General features: G+C 40.6%; 2 protein-coding genes across 3 annotated transcripts; both read right to left on the bottom strand.

Moving 5' to 3' along the window:
- Window positions 1-398: 398 nt before the first annotated feature.
- RWDD3 (RWD domain containing 3) lies at window positions 399-9525 on the bottom strand. Its single transcript, XM_041421797.1, has 4 exons — window positions 9414-9525; window positions 3628-4106; window positions 2805-2920; window positions 399-2706 (listed from the first exon to the last, which is right to left on the bottom strand). The coding sequence occupies exons 1-4, from the start codon at window positions 9496-9498 to the stop codon at window positions 2592-2594; spliced, it is 795 nt and encodes a 264-aa protein (XP_041277731.1). The 5' UTR covers window positions 9499-9525; the 3' UTR covers window positions 399-2591.
- Window positions 9526-16228: 6703 nt separating this feature from the next.
- On the bottom strand, window positions 16229-22996 carry LOC121345056 (holocytochrome c-type synthase). Of its 2 annotated transcripts, none has more exons than XM_041421593.1 (7): window positions 22896-22996; window positions 22310-22459; window positions 21474-21622; window positions 20728-20876; window positions 19464-19583; window positions 18856-18942; window positions 16229-18615 (listed from the first exon to the last, which is right to left on the bottom strand). In XM_041421593.1, the coding sequence occupies exons 2-7, from the start codon at window positions 22422-22424 to the stop codon at window positions 18417-18419; spliced, it is 819 nt and encodes a 272-aa protein (XP_041277527.1). In that variant the 5' UTR covers window positions 22425-22459; window positions 22896-22996; the 3' UTR covers window positions 16229-18416. The 2 variants fall into 2 exon arrangements, with proteins under 2 accessions (XP_041277527.1, XP_041277528.1); XM_041421594.1 differs by having other exon boundaries at window positions 22901-22996.

Below are 22996 nucleotides of genomic sequence, written 5' to 3'. Positions count from 1 at the left end.
GCTGTCTGAACTGCATCAAGCTGATCAGATTTGTAATTCTCCTGAAGCACATCAAACCAAGCTATAAACTGTAGTCCACTCCGCAGTGAACTTGTGGATTTGTCCAGTGTGAGCTAGTGAATAACAAATTCAACAACGGTAAAAATCCATTGTAAAAACTGCATTTTCCATCTCCTGAAACACAGAAATCATCCAGCTTCTTAAACTTCATTTGGCACGAAGATGAGCACACATCAGGAGAGAGCTGCAACTTACCCAATTATAAATTTTTAATTGGCTGTTGCAGAATGCCAGCTCTGGCCAAACAGTTAAGCAAGAAGGCATCAGGCAGTAAAACTCAAAAAAACACATGGGTTTATATTCAAGTGCAACTGGCAGCCACTGACACCACAAATTGCTTTTCTAGTAAAGAGGAAAACTTTATTAAGTCTGTATCTAATCTTGCAAGAAATATGATAACAACAACTTATGCCTCAATTATTTTTGAAATCACATGCATTTTGAGATCACACAAGTAAGTAATGCCATTCACACGATTCCTAAAATCAGATTTACAATGCATCTGGCAAAATATTACTACATTTAGTTTTGCAGAGAGATACTGATTATGTGTTCTTATGCTGTACATGCATAGGCCTTTTCTTGAGTTTGACATTTGTCAGATCTGTCACACAGTATCAGGAGAGACTCTCAGCAGCTTTTCAAAACTTTATACTGCACTGACACACCATTTTTCAATACCTGAGAACAGCTCGATTCTGGAAACTGTAATTTAAAATATATGTTATTTTAATATTTTAAAGATAATTCTGTTTTATTCTTCTTTGTAAAAGTAAGAATTCATCTTCACATGCACTTAAAATGATAGAAAATTAGATTTCCTGTCCCTCAGGAAGCAATTTCAAAATAATATAGAACAGATGTGTAAAACCTGTTCAACACAGTCTCTTTTCTACTGATCCTGAAGTACTGTATATGGTAAACATGAAAGACTCACTAAGAAGAACATTGCTACTATCTCAGTAAATTTGCATCGGTGCATAAATAACATACAATATACATATTTGAGACACTCTATATTCACTATAAAATCACCAAACTCCTGAAAAACTTCAGGGACTTTCAACCAGTATACAACCCTTTATGCATCTGATATCTCAAACAGTAAAATATAAAAATCTTCCTAGTCTGCTTTAGTTGCTTTTCTAGAACATATAAAGGAAGAGGTATGACCTCATGGTCTGAGCATGAAACAGGAAATCACATCTTACATAATGATGTGCCAAACCACACTTTCGGAACTAAACAAATAGTACTGGTCTTCCCCCAGAACAATGGAAATACATTAGTTCATATTGAATTGATCAAATCTTTTTAATTACAGAATACATGAGACATTTGGCTTCTGAGACTGAATTTTAGAGAGCAGTAAAGCACATGTTTAGCTAAATGCTAAAGCCAATTGAAATGGCAAATGGCAGTACTAGCTAATAAGAAAATCATGACTGCTAATTTTTTTTTACTGGGTAATTTATCTAGTCTTGTTAGAGAGTGGTTTCAGGTAAAAGAGAAACCAAAGGACACACATTAATAATTGTAAAAGATAAGTATCCAATCCTCCCTGGGTAAACAGAACTTGCACAACTTGCACAATTCATACAATTATGCATATAATTTGTAACGTTATACAGATGTAAAACACAAACTACTGATAAAAAAAAATTACAGGTTGGCCAAGGCTAGTGACCAACCCAAAAAAAAACCACATAAACAAACAAAAGTAACTTGACAGAAGCCTTGAAAGATGGAAGACTGAAGTCTGTATATATACTGCTCCAACAGTTTAATTGAATCAAGATATCTGAAGCTGCACAGACAGTAAAACCAGGTAAAGTGCAAAAAGACATCTGTAAAACTATCAAAGAAAATATTACAATTGGCTCTACCTCAGCTTTTTATCAATTTAAATCCTCCACGTGAGTGTTCTTTTAAGTTTTAGAATAAAAACTAATATTCAAAAAGACACTTCTAAGTTTTTTTCAGGCCTCAAGTGACATGAGCTTTTTCTTCAAATCAACCATCTAGTATTTGTAGTCATTTAAAGGGAGAATAAAAAATTAGCACATGAACTCCTAAGGGATATTAAGTATCTGCTGTGCTCACATATTTAAATCTGTGTTTGCTATGTTTTTTATGGAAATACCTTCATACAGCCTTCCAAAGCAAAATGAATCATGTGTTCTAACAGGCCATTACTGACAAATTCTACCATGAGAGAGAAGAAAGTGTGTTGAAAAACAGGGACTATAAAACAGAGTCTGACTAGAAGAATATTTTTTTTAGAATTATTTCTTCCCAGTCTCTCATGCTTGCCATGCAATTATAATAATCAACATCACATTGTTTTTTAACATAAATGTCAAAAAAATATCAGTTCTTAATGTATTAATTGCCTTCTTCTTGCAAAAGGATGACTACTGGTGGTATTTCTTGTAGAAAAGCTTCAACATTGTTTTGCCACAAGTCCTTTTATCATCAGCATCTGCAGTCAACTACTGCTTTGGGCAAAGGTCCGGTGGTTTCTTCTAATTTTATTTTAAGAGAGGAGGAACAAACTCAGAGAAAAGAGTTGTAAGTCCTGCAGTTTCAAATTCCTTTTGTAGCTCCTCTGGTGCTGAATATTCTTTGACTTCAAACGTCTGAAACCTACATTGTAAAAGGGAAACTCATGAATATGCCTGGATTTGTCAGAATGTAATTATCAATTCTGTTACTTTTCTATCCACAACAGTACTAAATTATACCTTTTATGCTGGGACTGTAGTTCTGTCTCACACAGTACTCTCATCATTTTCTCTTTGCATTTCTTTCCACTTGAGTCCACATCTACCTTAGAAGTTTTCTGAAGAATCAAGTATTCCTAAATGACAAAAAAATATTCCCAAAATATTAAATGTCACCTAGTAGTCCAAAGTTTAGTAAAATGCAAAAGCTCAATCAAAATGTAGTATTTTTTTTTAAACACAGCAATCAAACTTTGAAAGTGCCCATGCCAAAACCTGCACGACTGCTTCTATTCATTGGTTTTAAGTTACGTAGGCCTAACTGATTAAGAGAACACGAGTTAGAAAAGCCAAAACATTCTCCTCCAACATCACCACAGAAACACACCTAAGGCAGTGGGAGTTTGTACATAGACAACAATTTCAAAGCCCAGGCATGCATTAGGAGCACCACATGGTTTAAGTCAAGGAAAGATACAGTTAACAATGAGTTAGAAACACATTTGTTATTAATTCCTCACTAAAACCTTTTCCACTTTTTGGGACATTTGGGAAATATGGGTAACTGAATCTAGGCATATTAAGGTCTGGAAACAAAGGGATATGGGGGTATAGTTCCAGTGGGAAGCAAACCAATAGAGGCCACAGGTCTACAGGTATCACTGTAGGCAGAACAGAACACCTTTTTCTTAAATACAGAATAAAGTTGCTGGGTCTTCCCACTCTCATAATGATCAATTTGCTTCCAAAATTGTTAATCTTAGAAAAACACACACAAAATATTCAGACACAGAGGTTTCAGTGGTAAATCGATAGAACTAGTCAGCATTCATTGTTCCTGCACCTTAATGCTGCTCCTGTCACCCTGAAGAAGAATCAATATTATCTTGCCCATGAACATCAGTCTTCCAGTCAGCCTTAGATTTGAAGCCCATTTTTCCACAGTTTTCACATATTTTGCCTTTGCTCTCATGTGATCTAAATGCAAAAGGACCATCCAGATACCATCTTCTGTTCCTTTTGACAAAGTAGTTTTTTCGTTGCAAACTGTTGCTGATTGCTTAATGACATCTTTAAGATGCTGCTGTACCCACAGAATCAGCTCGTGTACCATGGGCTCAGAAAGATGCTTCTTTGCTTGCTCAAGTAATTTCTCTCTCACATCCATACACTGGGCCCTTGTAAGCTGGTCTGAGTTAACAGAAATCTCCGGTACAGTTGATGGGTAATTGACCGGTAAATGAAATAACAGCTTTAAAAGTACATCTGTATCCAGCACTTCTTTCACACTGATTTGAATTCTAAATGAGATTCCATGTGTCTCTGGAAAATAGAAAAAAAAACCCAACATTAACAGTTTGCTTGAAGTTGAAATACATACACATCATTAAATCATGTTATTTTCTTTAACAATTCAACTCAAATAATTGACATTTCCTATAAAATAAAAGGGGGTGATTTTTTTTTTTTTTTTTTTTTTTTTTTTTTTGCAGGGTGGGGACTTGCAACCAATGGCTCAAGCTATACCTGCAGGGAATCCTGAAATGAAACACTTCTATAACATAGTAGAAGGAAAGTTATTAACACATTCTAAAAAGCATTCACACCTTTTGGCTCCTTCAAAGTCTAGACAAGCCAGTAATAAAGAATCATCTCTCTCAAACACATAACTCAGCTTCCACAGCTCAACAGCAAAAGCAAGGAAAAGCAAGGACAACTGAAAATAGAGACTTTTTTGAATGGACTCAGCACTGCCCTAAGTTTACTCCTAGAGAAATCTGTAACACTTCTAACATCAATACTAATCCAAGGCAAACAGACTTGCACCAGGTATTTTTTAAGACAATCATTCAAAAGCAGTTCCACGCTAAGCAGAGACTTGGAAAGAAAGAAGATTCTTTGTCCCCTACAACTTGCAGAGAAAACACACTTAAATATTTTCTGCCAACCCCTCTACAACAGTTGGACTGACATAAGGAAACCATCTCTGTTGGACACCTGACCCTAGATACTACATATATAAATATGCATGTACTCATATTAATGTATGTTTATAAAACTCCATAGCCTCTCAAGATCTGTTGTAGGTCTACTTAAGAATAGAATTCTTTTCAGAGTGGAAAGGATACACTCAGTATGCAGCAGGAAAGGCTGAAGATCACATCATCCTGATAAATCATATACTCAAATATGCTTAATATGAAAGTTATGTACAGTATTTCATGAAATAAAACCTTCTTAACTAGAAGTTTCACAGAAAAACAATACAAAACTTGACAAAGTGAAAAGCATGGACAAAGACCTAACCTACTTTCGCTCCTCTGCCATGAAGTAAGAGGGTATCAATCAGACAAAAGATGATCTTCTTCAGATGTTCTCTGCTTCACCCCTTTGATACATTCTAAACACTTCACTCCTTTTCTTTCAAAAATTGCTAAAATGTCAGGTTGATTCACTCTATGAGGGCAGGAGAAGCCAGATTTGAAAGGCAGATTAGAGGAGAGCTGAGTTTCAGAGCAGGTCTTTTGAAGTGACTTGCACTCTTTCCCCTCTACCTTACCTTACCTTCCTTTACATGACAGTCAGATGAATTATGTTTGATTAGTATTACTGATGCCACTAACCAATCTCTCACAGTGCCTCTCACACAAAATGTATAGTTTTATATGTGAAACCTACTAAAAGAGTGAAAGCAACTAAAAGTGACTTGGACAGACAGAAGTACCTTAGAGAGCTTATGCAAGGGCTTGTTTTCAAACCTCCTTCCTGGGCCATACAAAGAACTCTCAAGATCAGAGAAGTCATCAAATAAAATCAGCAAACCCTCCAAACCCAATAATCAAATTCTACCAGTACGATGAAGAAGTCTCCAAGTCAAATCCACTGGTGAAAGCAGTAGATGCAATTCCACTGAATTCAATGAAATCACACCCAACCATGCCTATATTTACAGACATCACATGTTAAAAGAGTTGTTTCCTGCCAACAGGAGTTTGTCTTCTATCCTCCCAAGTCCCTACCAAAGGCTCCAGACTAGTTTTAATTTAAATGGATTCCTGAGAAAAACACCAGCCCTGGAAGAAAACCCTTGCCCACGGTCAGTAGTTACCGAGGAGGACCTCAAGCCTTCCCACCCCTAATTTCTGTTTTCTGCTGCTCTGACAAATGCCTCTCCCCGGGCACCAGCAGCTGTAGCTCCTCTGCCATTACGCCAGGCTCGGCACACACAGACACAGCAGCAAACCTGCCCTGTGTGTCCTGGGAGCTGTCTGCACACACAGCCATTGCACCAGACAGTGCTGCTGCCCCTGGCCCTCAGCTGCCCCCACTCAGGGCAGCCCCACCTGGCACAGCCAGCTGGCACCTGCCTGAATGGGGCCAGCGTTACTCAAATCCTGCCTGGGAATCACTTCGTTTTAAACTATGTTGCCACGAGATTTTAAAATGCACAGCCTATATAAGTTGAAAAATACTACTCTATCACCAGTTTAATAACAGCGACAGAAAAACACGTTACCTTTCTGATAATCCTGCTAGGATTTTTCCACTAGCTTGTCACAACAGATCTCACCAACTCAGAAGCAACAGAGGGATAGACAGGCCAACCCTGCCCCTCCGACAAGGACCTCCTGCTGCAGTGATCTTATTCTTAAACCTGCAAAAATCTCACACCTTTCCTTGCGATGAACTAATCTAAAGGAGGCAGAACAGCCTCACATCCCAAGGTGTATCACCCTGAGCCATCAGGAAAAGCCCAGCTGTGCTCATTTACATCTGCTTCAGACTTACTTTTTTAAAAAGAAGAATCAGTTCAAAACCTTTGCAGGGCTACAGCATCTAAAGTTTATTTAAGCCTTGCAGTGTCCATTTTCTGCACCAGCGCTGCAGACTCTGGCAGAACAAAGAGCAAACCACCGGCGCCCTGCGCAACCTGGCTCCAAAGAAATATTTCCTTTGTTTGCACATGCTACGAGGGCTGAGTTGTCCTCACAACAACACGATGATTATTTCTGAAATAAAAGGTTGGGTACGACTGTTCTGCTGGCATTTAATGTGCTAATCAGACTAAACTCTATACATTTTAACTCATTTCCCCCCATAGCTGCATGCTTATCAGTATATTTAGCTCTAGCATACTTCAGATTTTTTCTTATGTTCCATGTCAACCAGACAGATATCCCCCTCCTCTCCTGCCCAAAGGCATTTTATGCAACACATGCAGTCTATTTTTAAATTCAGAAAATGGCACCTACTAACGTACAAGCTTAGAATATCTAAATATATTTTTATAGCAAGCTTGGTGAACAGACCAAAAGAGACCAGATTAACAATTAAGTTATGGATTTCTATCTGTAACACTAATCTTTGCAAATAGGTATGTAAGGTAAAAAAGATACACTGTAATTAGTTTATTTAAATTCATCCACACATTGGTTTTGATAAAAACACATTTTACATTCTGAATACTTCACTGTTAAATTCCAAAAAGTCAAAGTTTTTACCATACCAAGAGACCTGTAAAAGCAGTCTCTTACATTCCTCAAAACCACGAATCCCCAATGGCCTCCTTTTTGATCCCATGGATCTACACACAAATTACTCTTAATGTCTCAGAGATTGCATAACATAACAGTCTTCCTGGAAGTTATGTCTGTGCACCCTTTGTCAATGACAATTTACACGGTTTGAAGAGATAAAGCAAATGTAACCTAATGACTGGAGCGCAAGTTAATTGTATACTGACTAGAGATTCTGCAGCTCCAACAAATAAATTCCAAGAGTAAGAAAAATACCAATAATCATTGTTGTAAAATAATATTTTCAATTCCAGCAGAAAACTATGTAAACCAATGAAATATACCTGATCCTACCATGTAATGAACACAGCCTGGTTAAAGGCCCTCCAAGATCACATAATATAAATAACATAGCCTACTCCCATTGTGCACTTGTGGCACCTCACTTTATGTCCTTAAAGGGTTTTAAACCTTTCAGATTCTGCTAACTTATAAACACAAAATCATTTTTCCATATATGAAGCACAGAGAAGAATGTGCCTATATTTCTCAACAGACTTGGAGGAACAGATGTGTGTATGCAATGTTCAGATATGCTCACGTTTGTTTTTTTTTTTTTTAATTAACATCTGATAAGCCTGGATACTGCTTTTTCAATCTATGCCAAAAATAACACTCTTGGAATTTTTTACTTAAAAATAAGGCTCAGGTGAAAGATTTCATCAATCATGTTTTAAAAATACAACCCTAAATACCAATTTTTTAAAAAATTATACGGCACAATTACATGTCTGCACTGGAGCAGGAGGTGTCATGTATCTAGAAACAAAATTGGTGGGTTTAGATTACTGTGGTTAATTGTGCTCCCTGCAGAGACTAATGCCTTCATCCCCCCTCTCCCCTCAAGCGCAGTCACCTACAACAGGACAACTCCCCGGGACAATATCCAGATATTCAGGATATCTCCAGTGAGGGAGACTCCACAAGCTCTCCTGGCAGCCTCCAGCACTCAATCACCCTCCCAGTAAAAAAAAAGTCACCTTATCAATCCCAGTTCTTTAGGGTTGAATACACACATGTGCAGACAAAATCTAACAGCACGGCCACTACATCCATCTTTAGCAGCACTCCCCAGGACTCCAGCCAGCAGGAAGCTGCTCCCTGTCCATCACTGCGCTGGGGAGCTGGGCAGAACTCTGCAAGAGCTCCCAGACACCGGGAACCTGCGGTACACAACATAGACAAGACACAATCTGTGTGTATATGTGCATGTGTATCTCTCTAAGAGTTGTCACATCTGTGGTAGGCACCGAGCAAAACTTACTAATGTCCTCGATCTAGACATCAACACTTGCATATCCCACCTGACATTTAAGCCTGACAGAACTGCTGTTGTACATTGGAACTACTGAGATTTATTCTCCCTTGCTGAAGGGGCATCTTCACAGCACAGACTGAAAAAAGCCATCTCTTAATACTATGTTCTGATCAGTGGCCACCATGGCTGGTGCAGAAACCATGAAGGCATCTACACTCCCTGCTCCTTGTCTGCAGCATCCAGCAGCTGATGGGAGCAAGTACTACAGGCCAGATCATTCCACCCACGGCAGACGTGACACATCAGCCTCACTACCTGTAAAACCTACAGCCGCACACATCCTGATGAAGCAGCAGCAACATCTGGCACGTCACAGTGCCCAGGTAGTCAGCTTACCCCAGAAAAAAACCCAGAGATAACCCAACGCTTCCTATGCACTGCAACAGCTGTACCCTACTCAGTACTACCAGACAAATACCTGGTCTTGTTAACGCGTACAAGAGTCACCTGCTTGTCTGCCTGGAGAGCAGCCAGCCCGTTCCCAGCGCTGCCCTCAGGGCACCGAGCAGGTCCCCGACTATAACCGAGCAGGGCCCGCTGGGCTCCGCGCCGCCAGCGAGCCGCCAGCACAGACACCCGGCGGGGCAGGGACACGCGACAAGGGACAGCAGCGAGCGACTGCGCCCGTGCTGCCCCGGGGCTCAGCCCCGCCATCAGCGGCCCCGGAGCGCTTCCTCCCGGAGCCCGGTCGGCCGGGAGAGCCCGGGCTGGGGGCAGAGAGCGCGGCCGCATCACCTGAGGCCGCCAGCACCTCGCAAGCGCCCGGCTCGCAGTAGATGGCGGCGAGCGCCGACAGCTCCTCCCGCGCCAGCTCCGACATGGCCGCCGGCGCGCGCCGCCGCGCCCCCTGCCGGCCGCGGGGGCTGCTCCATGGCCGCCAGGGGGCGCCGCCGGCCCGGACCGCGCCGCAGGGAGGAGAACAAAATGGCCGCTGTGTGTGGCCCGCAGCACTCTGCGTGTTCGTGTGCCGAGGAGCCCACGCCGTGTCCCTGTGCCCAGCCCTGTGCCGAGGAGCCCCCGCCGCGTCCCTGTGCCCGGCCCTGTGCCGAGAAGCCCGCGCCGTGTCCCTGTGCCCGGCCCTGTGCCCCTGTCCCTCCTGGCGTCCGTCCGGCCCTGGCCTGAGGAGCGCGAACGCTGTCCCTCCGGCCCTGTCGCAAGGTGCGGAGCGCTGTGCGATGATCTGACCCACATGAGGAAGAGCCGGCTCGGCCTCGGGCTGTACACGACCCCCTGGATCGCAGCTGCACAAAGATTACTAGAATATAAAATAATATTTGTTATCATCAGCTACTGTGGCTTCACAACCCTGTTAGCAGCCCTCACACCGAGGTTGTGCATTGCCAACAGTACCATTAGGATGCCTGAAAGATAGGCTGGAAATAAATCCCCATGTCTATAGAGCAGGTATTTGCTTATTGCAGTGTTGGAGGTGAGGGGGTATCTCCACCTAACTCACCCACCCTTGTCTGTGCTGTGGTATATTTATGCAGTGAGTACTGCTTAGTATCACTACAACATCATCACATGGGCACCAGAACTAATTTACATTGTGTAATCTGGTGGTTATTAGATCGTTCTTCTGCACTGCACTCGTGCCTCCCCAATTTGGGCGTCATCGGGGGTCTTTGATGAAGGCTTCCAAGGTCTTCACATCTCAACTTCTCAACTTTGTCTTCAGAGCATGCACAGTTACGGTGTTCCTTGGCCTGTCTGGTCTTGACCAGCCTAAATTCTTTGTTTTGTGGCTAATTGGCTTTGCACTTGCCAATTTCTCATTAGTACTATACTTACCTATCTCTACAGCTATCCACCTGGTGTGTTTTTTCTTCTTTTTTGTCTGTTCAGCATTAAGCAACTAGTTAACCATATACTAGCCATTACATTATATAAAAAGTTATTTATATCAGGTTATATAGGTATAAAAGTTATGACTCAGGTTATATAGGTATAAAAAACTATGATTCAGGTTATATAGATATATAAAAAGTGATGATTCCGGTTATATTGATATCAGGTTATACTGACATCTTACAACTCAAGCTATATAAGCACCTTGTAACTTTGATCTAAATTATATAGGCATCAATTAACACCCAGGCAAAATCATCCAGCATCTCCTATTATTACAAAATCACTTTTAAAAGCAAGTGCTGGGAGTGCTTTTCAGGATAGTATATCCTGCTATTTCTAATCCCCTAACTTGTGTTGAAATGACAAGAACTACGAGGTGGCTGAGCAGGGGAGGAGGAAGATGCTGGGAGGGAGCAGCAGAGCCGGGCCGCTGTCAGAAAGAAGGCTGTGGTGGAAATTAGCCTTAGAAGTGCCTCCATTCTGTTATTAAGAACTTCCTTGCCCTGGTCTTCCCCCCCTTCTCCTCTGCCACTTTGCATATTCCATTTTACATGTTTAAATAAAATAGTGGATGTAAATGTCTTTTGAACTGACACTATCACAAGACATGGAGGTCCCTATGAATAAGTTACTGCACTCTGACATTTGGAAGTCATCAAATGAGACAGTATAATGTCAGCTTGATATTTTTCACTCTATGAAAATATCAGCTTCATGTCAAAGATCTAAATTCCATCTTAATGTAATAAATTTTCGTGTATTCACAGACAACTGAAAATGCTAAATATTTAAATTTGAAATGAACATCTACAGTTACAATCTGGCCTTCATATTGCATTATTACGAAATTGAAAGTCAAGATCTTATTTCCCCTCTTTCTTTATTTCTTCAAGCATTGAAGTATTTGATAGAATTTTAGCCACATTCTCTAAATGGATACTTCCCATCAACATGCAGCAAATAAAATCAAAAAAGAAAAGTTTCACTTCTTAGTCAGCCTATATTAAACCAGTTCCAACATCCTGTCACAGAATGATTGTGACACCAGTATCTTCCACTTTGCCTGACAAGGCAAAGAGAATGCAACCTTTCATACATAGGTTAGATTACTCTTCCCAGGGTTATTTGCAAAACCAGTATCCTTTGCCTTCCACTCACCATAATTACAGCCTCAGCCGGGTGTTGTTTCAACAACCACTAGTGAATATATATAAAATGGTGCATTTGGACCAGTTTTTCCCTAACCTGAGCGGCAAATCAGAGGAATATGTCATTACTATACCATCTTTATGCTATCTCCTGGGCAGCTCCTCACAGCCAGCTGACTCCATCTCTCTCAACTAGCTAGCCCACCCTTTTAGGACACTCAGCCTCATTGGAGATACCTGTGGCCTATTAAGGGCAGGCCTGTTCTTAATCCCTACTAATTAGCACAGCTGCAACTCCTCAGGGGTGAGAATGCCTTTAGCACCATCTCTTATTCCTCTGTAATCCATCCTCCCACAGTAGACAGACATTTGGAAAAAAGTAAATTTGGAAGATCCATCTGTATCTTTTTACCATCAATTCCATGCCAGCCCCCTTGCCACCTCCTTGATTGTAACTGCAGGCGGTGCTAAAAGCACACCCCCAGAAGGCATTAAGGACACTGGGAGGTCTAGAGGTCCCTAAGTTGCCCATTTGGGAACCCATAACCACAGCAAAGGTGACAGCTGACCAGAGCAACACCTCTGCCTTTTGGCACTGCTGCAGGACAGCTCAGTGTCCATATTTTCTGGTACAACAGTGCTGCCAGCTCTAATGCAGAGCCAGAACTGTCCTTACCTGAGTTAAATAGCACTGCTTTTTCAGAGGCCTGAGAAAGAAGCTACCATTTCTCTCATAACAACTTTAAGTGCTGTTGCAGTGGTGGAAGTCTTGCCCAAAGTGCCTTGTACAAAAATGGCAGAGAAACCAACAGAAAACCTGTAAAAATCTCTCCAAATAAACTAAGGCAAAAGCTTGAAGAAAACAGAAAGAGAAGCAGTCCCAGTAATTGTGAAAATACATGATTAAACGTGGAAGTCTTTTTCTCCTAATATTCTTAAGTACAGCTAATGGAAAAGTTTTCTTTTTTTTTCCCTATGTTTTTTTTTTACAGTTGAAATGAACCTCTTTAACAAAAAATTTACATTGCAAATTAAAGCTGCCAAAAATTGCATGGTTTGCTGTAAGGTTAAATTCAGCATTTTCATGAGGTTTTGCTTTTCAGTTCTTGAAAATGAGGTAACAAATTCTCAATGATATATTAAAAAAATACTTAATTTGAAGGAAAAACAAAGCAGAGGAAAAACCTTTCCTATTACTTTTCCTTGTAAGTATTTTAGAAGCAAGTTTTTCAAGGATTTGTGATCTAGCAGTGCTTTTTAAAGGCACTTGCATTTATCCTCCGTGCATCAAACTGCTCTCAGTCAATTCCCTGAGACACTTAATCTTTTGGCAGATGGAAACTCATTTTGAAAGTGTACTAATGATCAATTAAAGCATTAGCTATCTCTGCAGACGGGAGGTTTATGGGGTCATAGTCTTCAGAAGCTGGAGGCAAGAACAGCAGCATGTTAGCAAAATAGCTAACTGTAGTTACCACAAAATTGGCATTACATTGGAAAACAAAAAACATGACAGTCTTTTCTTTTTCCCATAATATGTAGAAAATAAATGTGATGGTTTCTCTTTTATGAGAGAGGCCATGGTCCAAACTGAACATCAGCAAAAGAAATAATCTAATCTTTTAAATTTTATTAATGAAGCCTAATAACTATCCTAATACTTCCAATAAACTTACATAATCCTTTGAAAATTGGATTTATTCTGACTCCAGTCAGAAGTATGTACCCACACTGTAGACAGGCAGATCCATGTTGGGGGGAGCTGCCATCAGAATCCGTAGCTCCCTGGTAAGAATGTGTCATTTCACACATGGCCAAGGCCCCACGGTAAGGTCTGGAGTTCAGTATTCTGCCCAGAAGTTTCTATGTAATGTGATGTACAAGTACTAAGACCAAATAGATGTAACTGTCACATTCATAGAAGAATATAAAATTCTTCCTTTAGGAGTTTGACAAGCCATTTTTTCTTGAAGGAGAAGCACATAAAAGTGATTAGCCCTCTAATGCAAACTAAAATGGTTGTTTTTTATGACCTGACATGTCTAATATGACCATAGATTCCACTGATGAGAGAATCAATACTTACTTGATTCACTGCATAAAGATCTTAGCATGCAATTTACCTTGTACAAAGGTAGAATGATAAACAGAATACATTTTCTTTCAGTGAGAGTAAAAATACATGAAGTTGCCTACTCAAAATTTGTAAAAAGCTAGCAATCCTGTGCATTTTTAAAAAGAACATATGTAAAGATACTTGTGGGTAGGGAAGGGTATGATACTGAAGAGATAAGCACATCTAGCATCCAGTAGTATATTCTATCCTGAGAAAGTTCAGGCTTCCACATCAAGTACATTGGCTTGTGGAAACTTACTACATGGATTCTCCTCCAGGTGTAAGCAAAGGAGACAAAGAATTAGCGTGCCATATCATTTAGTAAGTGCTGGGAACAGATGTCACTAAAAAGTGATGGTTCTGAAAGAGGCATTTCTACCCTCTATAAAAAACAAACTTTAGTAGAAGTCCAAATATTAGGAAGTGCTTCTTAGTCTGGCAGTTCATTTTTAGCTGCTGAGTTACAGCAACGTATCTGCCTTCATCTCTTGCAATTTGGCACATTAGCTCCTCTTCCCCCACACTTTGATACAAGAGTGGAACAAATACAATGGGAGTGTGTAAGATGACAGACTATTTATGACCATTTTCAGAGCACTGAGAGGTCCTTTGTCATTCTCACACCTTTTGAAAGCAGAACAGTCTTCATCAGTGCATTTGAGACTTCAAATTTACAGAGCACATTAAAGTCCTGATGGTAAATAAATTATGTAAACACTAGACAAAATTTCACACTAAACTAGCATGCCTCTTTCACCTCATAATGTAAAAGTGGTAATCTAGAACACTTTGCTTTGGCAGTAGAAAGTAGCAATAATCAAGAATGGACACAACTATCTTACAGCAACACAGTCTCTTTCTTTTACAGCAAAGCAGGGCAGAAATTTTAAGGTTTAGCTGAAAAATTCTTAAAGGGATTGAAGCTAGGACATGAGCATAGTATGAAAGGAAGAAGCAAAGGTGTTTCTAGGGGGCAGGGGAAAAAATACATGAAGAGTGATAGAAGAGCTACAGCTCCCCCTTCCAAACTGCCTCCAAGGGAAAAATGCAGGATGACTCAAGAGAGTAAGGAACTCCAGACATCCCAGAAAGATCAGCCTCTGAATTAGTCCCCAGTTACAGAGCACTCATGTTGGCCAGATACTAACAGGACAAACTGCAGAAGAGCAGAGGGCTGCTCCCTGGTGACTGAGCAGGGAGGGTGCTGGAGGCAGAGCAGGCAGCCTGGTGCCTCTGTGGAGTGCAGCAGTGCCAGGCACCCCAGCGCAGGGGAGCCAAAACCCGTACCTGAATGCAGAAGGGCTTCCTGCTCCAGGAAATCAAGGTCAGAACCACTCCTGACTGCATGTGCATGACCAAGGCCTGATTACAGCTGGGAATGTTATGCTGGAGTTTTTTTCCACCAGTCCCAGAGTGCAGTTTCTGGGCACTGCGACACCCTTAAGAACACATCTTCAGGGCAGGCCAGGAGGGCACCCCTTACTAGTTTCATCTGCAAGAGTCAAACACAATAGGTCAAGCAGGGCTTTGATACAGTAAAGCAGAATGCAGGTGAACTTTAGATATCTAAATACAGAACTAATTATAGAAGCAGCCTTTCTTTAGCAAGTGTCTGCATTTTCCCTTTGGAATGTGCACAAGGTCAACCTCAGTTTGAGATGGGTTCCAAAATTCTGTTTCAGCCTGACCACGAATGGGAACCTGGTGTCACTGCAGAATTCCGTGAAAGGACTTGATCAGGATACTTCTTCACTTTCCTGGGCTCGTGAACTCTGCATACCTTCCTATACTTACACAAAAAGAATATAGATGTATTTATTTATGTATATACACACATTTCTTTTAATATAGCCTGAACAATAGTTAAACTATTAGTTAGTTAAACTACTTAGTTAAAACATCCTTCCTAAGGTTTAAAAAAAAAAGCACAATTTATATCACTGTTTTTCAAATTTACATTGGAATTATAATTTTAATTCTAACATCTCTGCATCATGTATCAGGAAACCCAAGCCTAAAGAAGAAAACTCCCATTTACTTTCTTAAGTCTTTCTACTTGTAGAAATTAATTATTTTCATTTAGTCTTCGAGGATTTTTTTTTTTTTTAATTTCCTTGCACTCCTCTCAAGTTAGTCATACTCAGGATGAATATATTTTTTGTCATTTGCTCTTATTCTGAGAACTGCTGTTTCAGTTAGCAAACAGTTAAATTTAGACCTTGGGTTTTGGTTTTGTATTCACCTGAAAAATGAGTAAGAATATATTCAAAAATGTGACAATAGTTAAGTTGTAGTAATATACAATAACACATACTAACAATATCAAATATATACTCTATAGCAAGATTTTAGTTGTAACAGACTGGAATCTCAAATGACATATGTAAAAGCTCATTTTAATAATTCTTGCAGCTAAAATCACGATCACCAAATACTGAAGTTAAGAAAAGTATATTTATTTGATTCTCCTTTTAGTTTGATGACAAAGTAGTACATTTTATTAACAGTAGCAAAGAACAATTTTGAATCAGTGGTAGATGGAACGTAACAGGAGATAGTAAACACATGAAGTGGCTTGTGACAGTTTCCCCAGATTTAGCAGCGATTACAATTTCCACACTCTCAACATCACACTGCTGAAATCAACAAAGCAAACTCCTGCTTTTGAAGCTTCTGAAGTACTCCCTACAGTGGTGTAAGCCTTTCCACATTTAGTTTTGAGAAATACAAAATCCTCAGTGTATCAAGTTGCCAAATACATAAACTAACAACTACCAAAATAATCCCAAAGGAAAACAACCCACCACCCAAAAAAGAGTACTCCTCAATCTTTACAGTACTCCTCAGTCTTTACTGTTAGAACAGAGCAATTCCTTCACTAGTCAGTTCCTTCAGTTGCTTCATACAAATTCTATTTTCATTTATCTCATCTATATATTGCCTATTTAGATGGAATTTTTACCATTTATCATTTTTTTATATATATACATATATATATTTATCTGTATCACTGGAAAGGTGAAAAAGGCATGAGCAAAGTGCATGTGGGTAAGAGCATAGTTTTCCTCTTAGGATTCTGGATAATATTTATTCCTACCATGCACAACAGTTGCCTCTGAAGTGGGAACTAGTCGTGATCATTAGAATTCCAAAGTAGGAAAGATTCCCTTACTAACTTTTCCCTAAATGGGAAGTGACTTTCCTGAAACATTAAGAGAGGCTTCCTATCAAAAGAAAAAGGGAAAGGGAAAGGGAAAGGGAAAGGGAAAGGGAAAGGGAAAGGTTCCAATGTCAGTTAAACACAAGCCACTTTCAGAAAATGAAATGTACAGCTACTTTCCCGTTAAGTTTGGGGAGTTTCAAGAAGGCAGCTTCCCCCATTTGAGAAGATACAATGTGCTCTTCTCTTACTCCTTTCCATTCCCAAGTGTTTTGCACAGCACCTGAAGCTTACTGAGTTGTGCAAACTTAAAGCCATTACAGTGGAAGACTTTAAAAAGTTAGTTTCCCTTACTAAGCACAAACAATAATCAAATCTTCACGCCATGCATCACCCTTAGAAAACACTCCTCAACCTCCTCCCTTGGCACTATTGATACCCTTTTAGCCCAGTTATGTACACACCTGCAATACACCTCACTATACCCACGTGTGTGGCAGAGTAGTCACACCCCCTTGTGCAACTCCTTATTATATAAAAAAACCATGCTGTAATAAATATCATTAATGCAGCCAGGATGCCAAATGCAGATGCACTGCAGGAGGCTCTTTAAATAAGGCTTAGCTCTGTCCTGAATTCATTACATGTCACACATTATGGACAGGAAAACACTGTAATAATGTATTTTCTTATATCAGAAAACCACCTTTTAAATATTCAAATAAATAGCCATTAAATATCAATTTTGTCCTTTTAGAAATGCAGTTTTAAAAGTGAAACTCATTTCCTGCTTCTAACAGGTATTCTTCAGTTCAAAGAAAAATTGCAGATTAAGGCATGAGTGTATTCTCCTTTTCTACATAACATACCTTTAAAATACTCGTACCACGCTACACCTTCTTTGACTGATTAACTGAAGTTTTCTGAGGAAGTATTTGAATAGGTAAAATGTCCATGTGAAAACAAATACATGGCTTTATTATGTAAATAAAACATGCAATTTGAAAGAGTCCAGATCTTTTACCCTTTATTCATCATGGAGGTATCCAAATACTTTAAATATGTGAAATAATTTATGAAATTTCCAGTTTTCAACACTGAAGTAATACTCCAAACCCCAGTCAGAAACAGCACTGCAATGTATTTAGAACAGCACTGAAGTAATGAAATGGCAAGAAGGCGAGCTTATGCACAATCTGAGACAAAGTAAGAAAGGCTTCCCAGTTCTTAAGAAAATTAAGATACATGTTTTTGCCACTGTAACTTTATTATTCCATTTGAAACACCACAAAGCATTGGTGTACTTAAGGAAAGATTTCCCTGTCCTCCCTTCCCACCCCCAAAGAAGAGTGGTGATGATGAAAGCAACGACAGCTGCAGTGAACTCCTATCTCGAGTCCTGATATTCACACGTCCATTGCTAGGAGGGAAGTGGTTACTTTGCGAGTACACACCAGGAGCAGTTAGGACGTCCAGCGCCACCAGGCCACCTTCACTCTGTCCCAGACGGCCGAGAGCGAGTCCAGCGCAGGGCGCACGTCCAGGATGGTGAACTGGTAGTTCTTGTCCACTGCTCCGCCGTCGTAGTAATCGATAACGTAGCGCACCTCCTTCCCGCAGCGGTCAACGATCCAGTCGTGCCGATCGAAGGGCAGCTCGTACCTGGAGAGGACAGGGAACAGCCCATTTTTAATGGTATTTCAATGGATATTATGAATCTGGGAGAGGGAGTCCAATTCAAGATTTATTTGTCCAGAAGATCCCATAGTACTTCTATCTTCTGGCAATTCTAACTTGCAGTACCTGTTCTGACACATCTTTAAATTAATTCCACACCATGTTTTCAGACACATTTCTCCAGCCTCCCATCTCACTGAAAGACCTTTTTCCCTGCCCACGTACCCCATCCACGAACGTATTCTGGCTCTTGGCGAGTACTCCTTTGCTTTGCCTCCAAACCGCATCAGTGATGGCCCACATGGACATTCCCTGTGCACACAATTAAAAGAGTTTTCACCTGTTAACACAGTCTTATTTCAGTGATTAAACCACTATGGTAATTTGTTTTAGCAACAGAGAAACTTAGTAGAAGAAAGCAACAGTAAAAAATTAATTACAAGTGATATAACCCAACTTTTTTTCCTTTTTTTAAAGCTTTGAAAAGTCACCCACTTTCTGTCAGCACTTCCTGCTGGTATGATAAAGTATCCCTGATATGCTCCACACCATTGTTCTAATCTGTCAACAAAGCAGTTCTCTGCAAACCTAACCCACAGATTTAATAGATTAAAGAATAGAAAACCATAATCCAAACTACTGTGTAAAAACGATCATGGAATTTCAGAGAAAAATGTGTAATACCAAATGCTTAACTAGTCTGTGTCTTGTAGGAACAGGGACTGTGCTGATCTAAAAAGTGACAGTCTGCTTTACACCAGTCATGCTAATCTTTAGAACTCATAGCTTTGTCATAACAAATATTCCACATGCAACATTTCACAGGTACATACATAGCATGCAGAGCTTCCCACTTCAAAATCTCCTTCCAAGCTTGCTCATTATTTTGATTATGAATCTTAATAATGTTGGTCATGTCTTCACTTGTTATGTCATCATCTTTCCACCTCCACCTAAAAAATAAGAACTTAAAAGCAGTTTATAAACATTACAGCATAACTACGCTACCTTCCTAGATTTATCTGATCAACCTTTGAATCAACATTTAAGGCTGTATGCAAGACACCAGACAAGTATGCAAACTTCTGGCTCATCTGCTTAAGCATCTTGAGAACCACTTCATTTTCTGTGCAGAAGTGTGGTTATCCAACGTATCACCACAGAGATTCACAAATTCTACATAGCCAAATTAACAGCTTAACTGGATCAGAAAGTTATCAGAGTGTGCAAACATCACCACATCTACAGTATTCATAAAAAATACTTAGGAAAAATCCCACTTGCATTCCTAATGCACAGAAGTCCTGTATTCAATACTTTGTATTCATTACAATTTTGAGAACACTTAGAAATACTTTCCATCTCTCTTGACACTGCATTTTGACTGCATGTGTGCTTCCTTTTCAACTGGCAAAACACTAACACATTTCAGTGTTTACAGGAGCCAAAACTGTATGTTCCATACAGGCTGCTTATGTCATAGTGTGTTATGAACCATACTGACACGTAGAAAAAAGAATTACTATTGCTCCGAAAGTAAACTACCTGTGAAGTTCACCTGTTAGAGAATGACAAAGAAATCGTTACAAAAGAGCAAGGAAATATCATCACAGGAGCAATTTTAGTCTTGTCTCCGCTAAATTTTTGTAAATACCAAAAATATCTACTTGCAAATTTCCCCAGTTTTAGCAATTCTGCAAAGTTCGATGTTCTCACATAGAACTTTTACTGTCATTTTACAGCATTAGCATGAAACCAACAGGCAATCATGCAGCTGGCATGACTGCAATCATGCAAACTTTGTCTACACCCGTGCATGGACTTTTAAGAACATGTTCTGAGCCAGTAGCAATTGCTTGACATTTTTTACCATCCTCCTGATCACTAGACGACACATGGCCTTTGAGACCAACTCACCCTTTAAAATATAAAGATGTTTATAAGAATAGTACTTTTTTTAAAGAGCTACTTTATTATTTACTGGTTAAAATCTACAAACTCTCAAAAAAAAAAAAAAGAAAAATGAACGGTAACTAATGATACTAGTTGATTAATTCCAGGCTCACAGACACATCTGATAATTCACAGTGTATTTACCCTTTTCTCAGCATAGCATTCCAGAACATTTGCTCTGAAGGATAGACCCATTTCTTGTCAGAATGTGCTCTAGGAATGGAAGATTCTTCTCTAACAGTTGACAATGGAAATGGTTGACCTGGAGATGGCTGCTGATTGGGAGGAGGCATCTACAGAACAAGGAGAACCAACAATAAGCTAGAGTATTAGCATTTTGGTAAGTTACAGTGTTTGAGAAAAATCAAAGCATGATCAATCAACTCCTACAAAGATCAAGAAGTTCAGCCTTTACTTAATTCCACCAAAATTATCTTTTTTTGCAGGAGAACTCTTTGCACAAGTTTGTCATCAGGAGACTACAGGAAAGCTTTCTGCCTAAACTTCAGTTTTCAAAAGAGCAATACTTTTTTGTAAATTAGAGGAAATCTTGTAGATGCTAATCAAAACTCAATCACACTGCTATTACACAGAATCTAAAATCCAACAATGTATCATAAAAATGTAGTTTATGTAACTAGTAAGTAGAGGGCAAAAGATATTTAAAAATAGGAAAACCAGCAGAGACGTGAATTTTAATACAGTGTTAAATAAGATGTCACTTGTTTTTAAATAAAAAATTACACAAAAAAGAGAACAAGCAGTCTTAAAAATAAAACAAATAATGTTATTTCCCAAAGTTTCCAGCTTACATAGGAACACTATTTACATTTTTGGGTATAATACTTCAGAAGAAAGAAGACTAAACATGTGAAGTAAGCAAGAATTACCATATTGCTGGGATCTATATCATCTTTCATTCGAGCTGCACCAGATTTCACGGGACATGCTACAAACTCATACGCTCTTTCTTGATGTGCAGGAACATCATCTGTGTTCTCAGTTCTGTGATCAGCAGTCTTCATGTGCATTGGACAACCTTAAACACAACAGTAGTACACATTTTGCTACAAACTCTAACACATGAAATGGAAAAGTTCATTGAAGGCTCATGTAAATGCAAGTGGGTATTTCACTATTTCTTCTGAGCTTTTCAACAGTTTTGACTGCTCTCTTTCCTGCATTTCAGGACCCAAAATCAGGATTCTGAGTTTCCTGTGTAGTCTCTGAATGTTCATTTCGCACCCCCCATCCTGGTCCCAACACTGAACTGTTTGTACTTAAGACTTCCTCAGGGAAGCTGAGCCAGTGCGTTGACTGAGGCAACAGAAGAGCTGATCTCCTCCAGGCATTCCTCTCATTCCACCCTTCTGCAGCCCTTTTCTGGACGCGTGGTTTTTAGTGACAACGCGTCACCATCTCTGTAGGGCTCCCTGACCCTCTGTGGCTGTACCACACCATGGAACAGATTTGCAGGGCCCCTGGGAAAAGGGACAACTGGAAGGGACCCACCGGTTCTACAGTAAGCACCTCCTGTCTCTACAAACAAAGCACATGGCACAGTGTTCTGGTGAACAACTGACTCCTCCTAAGGAAAATTTACTTGAGAATGACTTTTGCAAAAACCTCATGTTTATCTGAAAAACTTCTCCCTCCCCACCTCCCAAGATTTTTCAGTCTTGTTTCCATGTAGAGTTTAGCTCACTTAGGTTTGAGGAATGATTACCGCTCATTTTTTCTTGATGCATGGGGCATTCTGAAGGTGGAGACGCCGTCTGGTATTGCCTGGATGCATTTGGTGACTGCTCTGTGGCAGCCGGGGAGGATGCGGACAAGCCCATGGCCTCTGCACAACGGGCCTTCTAAGAATAAATTTCTAAAGAAAAAGACAGCAAACATTCGTAACACAGAACTACACTGGCTATTTATTAAGGTGAACGCCAAGTGCAGGTGCAGTGTTGCACCACAAGTTAAAAAATTAACCGAAAAACCGATTTAAGTAACAAGCTTTCAGCCCAAACAAAAACCCGAGCCCCTAGCAGGGCTGCTCCGAGCTCCTGCCCCGGCGCTCCTCACGGTCCCCGTCGGGGCTGTGCCCGCACGCGGTGAAGGACAGCGGCTCCCGCCGGAGCGGCGCGGCCCGGCCCCCGCCGTGACCGACCCGCAAGGTCAGGCCCGGCCCGCCCCTCTGCGCGGCCCGGCGGCCGCACCGCCTCAGCGCCCGCCTCCCAGCGCCGCGGAGCCCGCAGCTGCCGCTGCCCGCTGCCCACCGCACATCCTCCGCACCCTCCTCCTCATCCTCCTCTCCTCACCTCGCCCGGCCCGGCCCGCGCCCCGGCGGCGGCCCCGAGCGCCTCGCGAGAACGCGGCTCCGCTGCACGCCTGCGCCCGCCGGCGAGGGGCGGGAGCGGGG

Source organism: Onychostruthus taczanowskii, unplaced genomic scaffold (assembly GCF_017590055.1).
Source record: "Onychostruthus taczanowskii isolate IOZ18803 unplaced genomic scaffold, ASM1759005v1 scaffold7, whole genome shotgun sequence".
Lineage (NCBI taxonomy): Eukaryota > Metazoa > Chordata > Aves > Passeriformes > Passeridae > Onychostruthus > Onychostruthus taczanowskii.
This window is presented reverse-complemented; position numbering and strand designations above follow the sequence as displayed.

What these genes read in the sequence shown, in the direction of transcription:
- RWDD3 (XM_041421797.1), bottom strand. Translation starts at nt 9,498, where the DNA reads ATGTCGGAGCTGGCGCGGGAGGAGCTGTCGGCGCTCGCCGCCATCTAC. An exon ending in GTGACAGGAGCAGCATTAAG is followed by an intron (nt 2,921 to 3,627) that starts GTGCAGGAACAA and finishes TTTGTCATTTAG; the next exon opens with GAATACTTGATTCTTCAGAA. An exon ending in CTACAGTCCCAGCATAAAAG is followed by an intron (nt 2,707 to 2,804) that starts GTATAATTTAGT and finishes TTTACAATGTAG; the next exon opens with GTTTCAGACGTTTGAAGTCA.
- LOC121345056 (XM_041421593.1), bottom strand. Translation starts at nt 22,424, where the DNA reads ATGGGCTTGTCCGCATCCTCCCCGGCTGCCACAGAGCAGTCACCAAAT. An exon ending in GCATCAAGAAAAAATGAGCG is followed by an intron (nt 21,623 to 22,309) that starts GTAATCATTCCT and finishes GTTGTGTTTAAG; the next exon opens with GTTGTCCAATGCACATGAAG. An exon ending in ATATAGATCCCAGCAATATG is followed by an intron (nt 20,877 to 21,473) that starts GTAATTCTTGCT and finishes CTTGTTCTGTAG; the next exon opens with ATGCCTCCTCCCAATCAGCA.